The following is a 10,751-nucleotide window of genomic DNA, read 5'->3' as shown; positions in this document are numbered from 1 at the left end:
CAGATTCACCCAGATGGAAACCCCTGTACTCTTTAGGTTTGTCTTTATTGAGGTTTGACTGTGTGTGTGTGTGTGTAAAATCTAGCAGTTATGCATATCAAAACATTTTTAGTGTAATTCATCGTGGTGGTTCTTATTCCAGAGTGGCTGGGTTTGTTTTTATTTCATTGGAAGAAGTTTAAGCTGCGTTAATAGAAGCCATTCTGTTCTGGAATAAGAGAATCTGTATGGGATACTGAATTAATATAATTTTATCTGGTTTAATTCACAGTGTATCTTGTAGTTCCCTTATGCAGACAGGATTATTAGTGTTCTGCTGAAGAATATCCGTGGAAGTACTGTTTCGTGTAGTCAGATATGGTCAAGGAAAAAACGTCATCTCTACTGCCTTGTCTGTCCTTGATGAATTTATACATCGACAGCTTCAGTGCAAGAAAACCATGCTGGAAGTGCATGAATCAACTGACAGATACTAGTCCTAGAAAGTCTCAGCTTAAATGACTGGTGTAGGTAAGACATGGCAGGAATCACGAGAAAAGCAAAGGCAGCATTTGAAATCATTTTATTTACTTCCATGTTTACTCTCTTAGAAGAGACAGGGATGCTATCTGGAAAAGGAAGGAGATTGGAAAGAGAGGAGTTTGGGGGTTGATGGAGAGGGCTGCTTACAAAGAAGCGGTAGAAGCGTGAACTGAAGGAAAATTGAGTTGTTCTGCGCTGGCATCTTCATGTAGCTTGAGCAGTTACTTGATCTGCTCTGTTTTCTTAAAGATACCGGGGTTGGAGGTGGGGGCAGGTAAGGAAAGGAGGAGGCGAGTGGGTGGTTTGATTTTTACCTGGGTGCACCTGAGCTGTTGCTCATAAAGCAGTACAAGCCAGAGTGGGTGAACATGGAACAACTTTGAAAAATTTTTTTTGGATAGTGACTCATTGCAACTTACCCAAAGTGACCTGATTTAGTTAAATGAGGCTAAATATAACCCATGTGAAAAGTACTGACATGTGGGAGGAGACGACAGCAGTTGGCTCTCAGCCTCTCGGTTCTGCAGGGAACATCTTTCACGACTGGTGACTAATAATTTTTACTCTTGCTGGCTTTGGAAATAACATCTCTGCTCCATTACCCCCTTCTAGGGAGACAAAGAAAATGCGCTGTTCCTAATCTGTTGCCTCTTATCTGCCTTTCTGAATTTCAGCTTACTGCTATGGACAGTGCTATCACCCTGTGGCAGTTCCTCCTCCAACTCCTCCAAGAGCCTCAGAACAAGAATATCATCTGTTGGACCTCCAACGACGGGGAGTTCAAACTGCTGCAGGCAGAGGAGGTGGCCAGACTCTGGGGAATCCGCAAGAACAAGCCCAGTATGAACTATGATAAACTCAGCCGTGCTCTCAGATACTATTATGTGAAGGTAACAAAGTCCGTAAATCCACCTCAAGTCCTTATCCATCTTACCAGCTTCAGCCTAATGAGCTTTGTTTCCTTTTTCATTCTCTTCAAGGGGATAGGTGTCACTTCTGTCTCCCAGACTTAAGTAAGGTGTACTGGTTTATGTTTAGAGGGTTTTTTTTCTTTCGTTTATCATTGTGCTGCATTTCCTTTCCAGTGGTTACTTTATATTTTTATCTTCTTTGATTTATGTCTTTGCTAGTACGAGTATGTCTTTGAATATTAATTCCCTTTCCAAAAATACGTGCCCTTGCAAGGGTTAAAATCCTCAATACTCCAGTTTAAGCAACAGAGTGATTATGATGATTGAGATGGTGAATATTGCACCACCTTGAGATCTTTTCTGCAATTGTCTCTACGAAGGGGTTATCAAAATCAGGATTTCCAGTGAAGCAGCCCGAAGTATTTTTCTTGTTCTCCATGTATTCAGACTTGCACCTCTGATGTGGTCAGCGAGTTCAGTCCAGCAGAGTAAGAGGCTTCTCTTGTTTAGCTGATGTCTCCTAATAACTTGCGAGAGCCTTTCATTAGTGCACAGGTAGTGTCAAAAAGCTGGACTAGAACCACGGTGTGGGAGTCTTACCTTTGTTTCAATAAGCCATTTATCCCACAACTGTTTTTGTGGGGGTGTACCAGATAAAAAATAAACTGCAGTTTCTGAGGAATCCGTCAGTTTGTTGCAGGTGGTATGTTGCTTGGAGTTTATTATTGGGTAGCACAAATCTGACTTTGTACTGAGAGGTCTCAGTAATAATAATTGTACGATAAATAAGAATCTTCTTAGGTCCAAATTGTGTGTGGCATTTCACTTAGGAGCCAAACAAGTTCGACATACGGTATTTTGCGGTATTGAAATAGCTGATTAGCCTATGTTCTGCTGACTAGTTCAGCTACTTACTTTCTTTTGTTGTCATCTTATTAAGAATAGAGGTGGTTTGATTTCAAGTATTAGCTCTCAATTCTGCAAACCTGTAAGCTTTAATTGTGCAGGTTCTCCTGTTAGATTACACTTACCCTACCCAGGTCAGTCGCCTTTGATGAGGGTAATGGGTATTTTTCGTTTCTTAGCTGATCTTTTAAAATATGTTAAGCAGAATTGTTTGGCAGTTTTAAGGCTGTTGTTAGCGTAATTAATGTCAGGTTAAGCTCACCTGTTCTCGTGTTTTGTCTGCGAGCTCTGGAAATGATACTTTGGGAGCATAACTAAATTGCAAGAACACAGTGTGTTTCTAAAAAAGAAAAAAACAGTTTTTGATGAAAGATTACAGACTGTCTAATTCCGCAGTCTATTTTAGGCAGTGTTTGTAGGAAGAAAATTAATCTGAAGAAGGTCTAAATATGTATATCTTCTTACCCACAGAATATCATTAAAAAAGTGAATGGTAAGAAGTTTGTGTACAAGTTTGTTTCTTATCCGGAGATTTTAAATATGGATCCACTTGTCGTGGGCCGTATAGAAGGAGACCCTGAAATGACTGGTTTTGCGGAAGTCAGCAGTGCTCCAAAGGATGTGGAAAACTGTGGGAAGGAGAAGTCCCAGTCATGTGCTAAGTCCTCCAGCCGCAATGACTACATCCACTCAGGCTTGTACTCCTCTTTTACTCTGAACTCCCTGAACTCTTCCAGCGTAAAACTCTTCAGGTCCATCAAGATTGAGAATCCAGCTGAGAAGCTGACAGAGAAGAAACCTGCTCAGGATCCAACACCCTCTGTCATCAAGTTTGTAACCATGCCCTCCAAAAAGCCTTCATCTGTCCCCCTGGTCTCTACCACTTCAGCGGTCTCTGCCACTTCCACTGCTTCTGCCACTTCAACTGCATCCTCTCTTCCCATGGGATCGGAAGAAACTCTCCAGACCTTGGAGACGCTTGTTCTACCCAAGTTAACTGTCCCTGAAGCTCCAGCACCTTTGCCAAGCTTAACCACCAGCTTCACCCCAACTCCACCCATATCTTCAGTTTCTCCCACTCTGCAAGTTCCTTCCACACCCCCATCGCCGCCCCTGAGCTCTAATCCTGACCTGGACATTGACACGGACATAGAGTCCGTGGCTTCTCAGCAGCTGGAGCAGGCTCAGAGCCTTCAGCATCAATCCCCAGAGCCCAAAGAGCAGGATGCGTCTGTGCTGGAGAAGGAATTTGCCAATCACCTCTCCAGATCTAAAAAACCCAAAGGGCTGGAGTTGGCTCCTACTCTCGTCATTACGGGCAGCGATCCAAGTCCACTGGGGATTCTGAGTCCTTCTCTCCCAACCGCTTCTCTTACTCCAGCACTTTTCTCTCAGGTAACCTAATTCTGTTCCTGTTGTGGTGGTGTTTTTTTTTTTTTAGTAACAATAGTGGTTATGTTATATATTGAAACAGTAAAGGAAGGCAAGTGGAAAATGAATAGTCAGTAGATTGTATTTGGAGTTCTGAAACTCAGGATGTCACTCCCATTTTTCTTATAAAACAGAAACTTTATTCACAATGGGTATTAGCTTCCACCCCAAAGTGTGCCCAAGTGGTATGTGAGCTGTACACGTCTGTACAGTGTTAGCATGTGGAGGCAAAACCCAAACCAGCACTGGCAGGATCCTTTGCAAATCTTGCCAGGGTGATACTGAATTATTTCAAAAACCCTAAACCCTGCCCTTACCCTTCAGGCTGATTCTGAAAGTGCTTTAAAAATAGAGAACCACGGAGGTGTCTGTTTAGCAGCTTTCTTTTGCTTGATTTAGTAGCCATTTACTTAAGACCAGAGTATTGTGACTTAACAGCGATAAGCCCGGCTGCTTAATTTGGTTGTTATCTTTGTGTGGGAAAGGAAAGCTTTTATGCCTCATGGAAGATTTGGAAGAGAACTGAATCCAACTAGGCTGTTAAACTGTTCTGCATATATTTGATCTCCTTCCTGTAATGAATTGGAATTAGAGTGAGACTGTGGGGAAACTGCTGATTGAAAACTGAAATGGCTGAAGACAGGAAAAAAAAAAAAATCAAGTGCAGTTGCTCTTTTGGCACCCTTGGAAGTGTTTGGCCGGTGAACCTGGAACAGCCAGAACACTCAGAAGCTGGATGTAAATGTCTTGTATTGTGGGGTACATTGTCAGTGTCGCCCAGACCGTGCGTGTGCCCGCTGTCTGCTCTTTGGAAAACTCAGTCCATGAATTTAAAAAGTCCCTTGCAGGTGCTGTATAGGGAATTGCAGGAGGAGCCGGTGTGCTGTAGCTTACGGCAGGATTTGGCAGCTGCTGGGAGAAGAGGGCCGATCGCTCAGCAAGGGAAGGGGGAGCCGGGTGACTGCGGCTGCTCTTGTGGGGTTTGGAGGGAGGAGGCGGAAGGAGGGAAGGGGAGTTCCTGAAATTTGGACCCAGCCCTCCGCAGCTGTAGGAGCCGAGATTACTGCGGCTGGATTTACGTGTGCTGCGCGTTACAGTGCAGGTTTCGCGCAGCTGACTTACCATCATGTGTTTTGCAGACTCCCATCCTGCTGACCCCCAGCCCCTTGCTCTCCAGTATTCACTTCTGGAGTACGCTAAGCCCAGTCGCTCCTCTCAGTCCTGCAAGGTTGCAAGGTGCTAACACGCTCTTTCAGGTAAGTTCCAGCAAGTTGAGCCAATCTCTCCCTTTGAGCCGCGTTTGTCAGCGCCTTCCTCAGGAAACCTGCGGGGATCAGTTAGCCCAAATACCTGATGTAGAAACAAAAGAGTGATCTTTGTTTTCTATCCCCTGTGTTAGCTTTTGAGAGCGTTTGTTTAGGGTTTACCCAGTTCTATTTAAGTATGTTGTAAATGTTGGTATTTCAGAATTGTTTTAAATTAATAGTAGGCTGTGCTGCAGTTAGAGGTAGATACGTTTTGGTTTTTTTTTTTAGGTCTGTCCTTCCTGTAAAAGTTGCCTCCCTGTAACTTTTCTGGTTGAGATTCTCCTGGAAATTGAATTTTGCTATTCTATTGCTTGCTTTAATCCTTTGTTAACAGCCTCTTCTGTTGAAAGACATTAATTAAATCTCACTACTAGTAAGAAAGAAGATTGCGTGTGTGATCTCTGTGACAATATGTAGCACAGTTCTTTACAATCTCTATATTCTGCTGTTACCTGTTGTTTGGAAATTCTCAGCTTCACTGTTTTTAATAAATATTTTTGTTTAATATATAAGAAAAAAGTCCCCTATATTTAAAAAAAAAAAATCCTTTAGTTGTAATTATTCATGCTCTTCCTTCACCTTCCACTTTGGAATTGGAATAACCACATCTGTTGCCTGAGTCTGCTTAGGCAAAGGGTAAAATTTAACTAGTTGTCTTTTGGGTTTGTACCTGTCATCTCCATGGAGATAAAGGAAGTAGCTTATATGTACCGTGAGGATAGGGAATAAAGAGGTAGGTCTGAAAATGCACTGGACCTTTTTCTCTATAAATAGCTGATAATTAACTGAGGGACAATTGAGACCATGGTTTCCCAACAACCTGTATTAAAGTCACTTACTAGTTTAGGACACAGGCGGTGCTCAGCGCAGAGGTTACAGACTGGGTCCTCCTGGTGACGCTCGTTTTAATAGCTGGATTGGGGCAGCCTGTGATGCAGTGGCGTTTAAAAAGTGAATTCCTTGGGGGAAGCCAAGAAGATTCTTTGAAAGTTTGGGGTGGTTTTGTTTGTTGTTGTGTTTTGGTTTTGTTTGTTGGCTGGGGTTTTTTTTTCCCCCTGGGGGAGCTTCTGCATGCACAGATATGAGAGGAATAGTAAATGAAAATGGCCTCTTCCCTAACCATTTTTTGTTTTGTCTCTTAGTTTCCATCAGTGCTGAACAGTCATGGCCCATTTACGCTGTCTGGACTGGATGGACCCTCTACCCCTGGCCCATTTTCCCCTGATCTACAGAAGACATAGCACATGAACTCATGGAAAGGACATATTGGCAAGCAAGGGAAAGATATGACACTTATATTTAACCATGTTTTTTAAATGAGCAATTTATAATTCCACAGAGATTATCAACAATCATAGTTTTTGCCATTCCCAAATAAAATGCCTTTTTTGCAAAATTCCCTTTTTGGAAGACCCAGGTTGGGAATGTATATGCAAACGCCTTAATAGGAGCTGAAGCTCCGGTCTCTTCTCTTCCCTCCTTGGTTTGGAAGACTTCACTATGGTTAAAGGGAGTTTCGGTTGGTGTTGCAGTAACTGAGTCTGCACTGATTGCAGTAAACGGTATCAGAGAAGTCTTTTCTCTGTGACTCTTGGGAAAACCCTCTGTTCTTCTGCTTCCTGTGCTTGGCAAGAAGAAATCTAGCCGTGACCGAAGCTGGCATTCCAGGAAATGCTTGGGAAAGGGGTGTGTGCATCGGCTTTGCCTTGGGGCCTGATAACTTCTGCAGCAACAAAACAGCCCACGTCTTTTCTGCTGTAAAAACGTCTTGTCTTTTTGCAGGGAGAAATTTTCAAGGAATATTCAATGATTGTGTTACTGAGATACAGACAATTTTTGAATGGCATTGTATACCGACAGTCCAGCCCCTCGGAGAAGTGGTCTGGCTAGCTTCTGGATGCTTCCCTGCCCTCCCTTCGGTGGGGAGGCGAGGGCTGGAGACAAATGACTGGAGGGATTAGTTCCTTTCAGTTCTCAGAAAGTTTGAATGCTGAAGTCCAAACATTTCTTGTGCCAGAGACCTGTTACAAAGCCTGTCATCTCACTGCTAGAAGGTTAGCAGGATGGTGGATTTTACATGAGGTTTTGAGGGTGTGTCTGCATTTGGTGAGGTTGCTGCCTGATGCTAGAGTTTCAGACCCAAACAGTGGGTGAGAACACTAACGTCGGAGCATTAACGTTACTGCTCTTTTCCCACAGCTCCTCTTCTACCAGCTCTTATCTCAAGTTTTGCATTAGAGCTGGTTTTTTTATTTGAGGAAGCACTCAGACCCAAAATAAGGCTAGGCTCAGTGTGTACAGCTAGCTGAGAGGGGTACCACGGTGTATCAACCTTATTGTAAATTTGCGCTTGCATTGCTTTTCTTAGTGGCCATGTGTGTGTGGATTAATACAAGATTAGTTTCCAGAGCCATTTGAAACACTGATGAAATGAAATTTGTAGTTAGATTGTTACATCTCAGGAGGCTTTTTAAGAGAACTGAGGACTGAGAGAAGAGAGACTCTCCTCTCGCGGCCCCTCAGAGGCTGGGTCTCTTGGTCTGTGCTGCTGGGTGGTGTGCCGCTTTGGGCATCTGATGTCAGGCAGCAACTTCTGTTTGCTACTGTGTACTTTGAGTTGGTGACGTAAGATAATCTTCTCCACAAAATACCCACTAGAAAACGGATGGAGACCATCTCTTCCCGTTGGCATCCTCACTGGCTGTCTTCAGAGTTTTAATGAGCAGAGGAAGATTGTACCTTGCCAGCAAGAGGAGCTGACAGTGTCCGCTGTATATATTGCACCTGTCTTACGGATAAGTGGTGAACTCGAGCTTTCCAGAGTTTTCCTTTTGCCACTTTTGCAGACTCTGAATTCACTTTAAAGCGTATGACAATACCCGAGACTTAATTTACTGCAGTGACGTTATCTTTCTATATTCTAGCATTGAAATATGTAAACCACTTAGTATGTTCCTGACATGACACCCGAGACAGGTGGGTGTGATGGAGTTACTTTTTGGGCATTCTTCATCCAGAAAGTCCCCTGCCCGGTGGGAGGTGGGAGAAAAGAGTATGCCTGTCTTCAGGTGGAGGTGGCAGGGAGTGAGCTCATGTAGTGACCTGTCTTCGTGTTTGGTTACGTCGGAGGCATGATACTGCTTCGCGTTGTAGGCATCAGCAGATGCAGGATAAAGTTCCTGTGCCGGCGGCTCTTAAAATGACAATGTGCAATATTGACTTTTTTTTTTTAAATGCAGAAGGAAAGCTGCAGATCATAATTAAGAGCAGGCACCTGGAATTTTCTGGTTTGCATGATGGCTTATGAGTCTGCTCTAGAAATTATATATAGCTATATATAAATAGCAGCACTTTTAATGTTGTTTTAGGTTGGCCAATTTTATGCCCACCGAGTGTGTGGGCTTGAGAGCGATATTGCAGACTAGGATTAGAATTTAAAAATAATTAATGAGCACTAAAGACTTGCAATTTAATTGCTTCCCTTTCCTTGTCCCCTATGGAGAAAAGCCAAGTTTATTTGTTTAAAAGTTGTGTATGTGCACACATGCACTTAATTTTTTGTAAACTGTATCACTTTCAGCATAGGTATGCAAGAGAACCAAATGCTAACATAGCTTGCCAGTTGTGCTTGGCCTAGTTTCATGCTCTTCTCCGAGTAGCTTCGCAAGATTGCACTGCCGTAGCTGGTTGGCGAGACGCACATTCACCTTCGGGAATACCTTCTTCAGAGAAAGTTAGTGTGAAAACGCAGCCTGCGTGTGTTGGTTTCAATCCGGTAATATCCAACTTCCTGACAGATAGCACTGAGAAGACAATTGCTTTTGCTTCTTAAGCACCTGCCTAGGGAAATAAAAGTCCCATCTAGGATTCTGATCTCAGGAGGCAGTCGGGAAAGCAAGTTGAAAGGGGAGGGGAGGTGGGAGAGGAGAGGCTTGCGCACCTTTTCTCCATCACAACGTTCAGGTCACTTAGGGTAATATTATCTTGTATATATGCTGCCTCGTTAAACACACATTTACTAACAAGTATATAACTGCCGGCTTTTTCGGATCACATTCCTGACAGAGCACAGTGTTGCTGTGACTTCGTGGAGCTTGGTTTTGTGGATTGCTAGTACTTTTACTAGCTCACTTCAGGAGCAGTTTGCAGCTCGTTGCAACTTGTGTTTAATTTAGTGTAGGGAAGGTGGGGGTTAATATAGGCTCTCTTTTAATTATCATGTTAGCAGTCTGTAATATGGGTATAGTACTGTGTTGGTTTGAAAAAAAAATAATGCAGCATTACAGAAACATTTTATTACATTACAATTTGTGTTGCTGAAGTAGCCGTGGTATTGTTGAACGCTTGATAATATTTGCATCGGTTAATTCGTAGATGGTGGTGGAATTAGACTGGATGAGCATGGAAGCTGAACATCTGTTTTGCTTCCGGAAATCTCTTTTACATGTCACTGCTGCTGTATAATAGTACGGCAGAGTTGAAAAGCTTGCCCTGCTGTTGCTGTGTGTGCTGTGCCTGGCTGTTTTTGAGATCCTGGGCTGTCAGGATGCCACAAGCAACACGTGCTGCTAGCAGAAACAATCCGTGGAAAGCAGAAACGTGTTAATAATACCCTACGGTTATAGAACCATACTTGTTCAGTCTTACCTGTTTTCAGAGAATGTGATCCTAGTAACGAGGGTGATGGAGGAGAGTGGTGTTGTTTTTTTTTTTTCTTAACAGCAGCTTAAGTCTAGGTCCTTGTTTCAGAAATCGGTCTTCAGCAGTGATGGCTGAATGTAATTCCTATGCACTGTCTTTGGCACATTCAAGTTGCATTTTGCGATAGGTCAGGAAGTGATAAAATTCCTTGAATTTGAGAATTCGTTGTTTTAACTTAAGAGTATCCTAAGACTTCAGTATCCATGCAATCTTTGGTATAACGGAGCGTGCATTATAATATGAAAGGCTCTGGCTGTTCAGGGGTTTGTTCGGGATAGTTTCTCCCTCTGATACGTTTTCAAACCTCAGATGTCTAGCAGATAGATTCTTCTTTTGGTGTTCATTTTAACCACAGTGAAGGCTGCTTATGTGCGTATCTTCCTTTACACAGCTTTTCAAAACGCAGAGAGACGCATTCATGTCCGATTCCCTCGTGACTTCAACTTCCACGCGCGAACTTCTGCAGGTTGAGATCGCAGAAAGAGCTAGCCTAGCGCATTGATGCAGGTTCTCAGGTGAGCACAGGCGCAGAGTTCTGATCCGCTTCTGTAGCTTTTTTCTAGCGCTGAGGTCAGAACCCACAGTTCTGACAGTCTGTTGGCTACCCGTGGTTTACTCATGTATCTTTTAGTTACCTTTTGCTACTGTTTTATAGCAGTTTTGTATGTACTCATGTTTTACTATACAATTTAACCTCTTCCATTTTTTAATGCATATTTGTTTACAAGACACATCTCAGTGTTGTATCAAGAGGCTATCTTGGTATTGTCAGCTATGAAAATAAACTACATCAGTAGTTAAGGAACATTGTCAAAGTTGACAGGTATTTTAAAACTTGATGTTTGAGTTTTGGGTGTCCGTAACAATTTTGTTCTGTTTCGTTCCTTAGTTCTCCGGTGTAAGAAATGCACGTACCTGGCCTCTGAGGTCGTGGGTACAGATAGTTCATTTTGTCTTAATAATCGTGGAGCAT

The 10,751-nt window shown here is 42.9% G+C and overlaps 1 protein-coding gene across 2 annotated transcripts; it reads left to right on the top strand.

Annotated features, from left to right (window-relative positions):
- The first annotated feature begins 1,205 nt into the window (after positions 1–1,205).
- ELK4 (ETS transcription factor ELK4) lies at positions 1,206–6,451 on the top strand. Of its 2 annotated transcripts, XM_059831221.1 has the most exons (5): positions 1,206–1,412; positions 2,811–3,212; positions 3,333–3,734; positions 4,910–5,026; positions 6,220–6,451. In XM_059831221.1, exons 1-5 carry the CDS (start codon positions 1,206–1,208, stop codon positions 6,316–6,318), a joined length of 1,227 nt encoding a protein of 408 aa, XP_059687204.1. In that variant the 3' UTR covers positions 6,319–6,451. The 2 variants fall into 2 exon arrangements, with proteins under 2 accessions (XP_059687204.1, XP_009808352.2); XM_009810050.2 differs by having other exon boundaries at positions 2,811–3,734.
- Positions 6,452–10,751: the final 4,300 nt, after the last annotated feature.

The sequence above is a fragment of the Gavia stellata genome, chromosome 30 (assembly GCF_030936135.1).
Source record: "Gavia stellata isolate bGavSte3 chromosome 30, bGavSte3.hap2, whole genome shotgun sequence".
Taxonomy (NCBI): Eukaryota; Metazoa; Chordata; class Aves; order Gaviiformes; family Gaviidae; genus Gavia; species Gavia stellata.
This window is presented reverse-complemented; position numbering and strand designations above follow the sequence as displayed.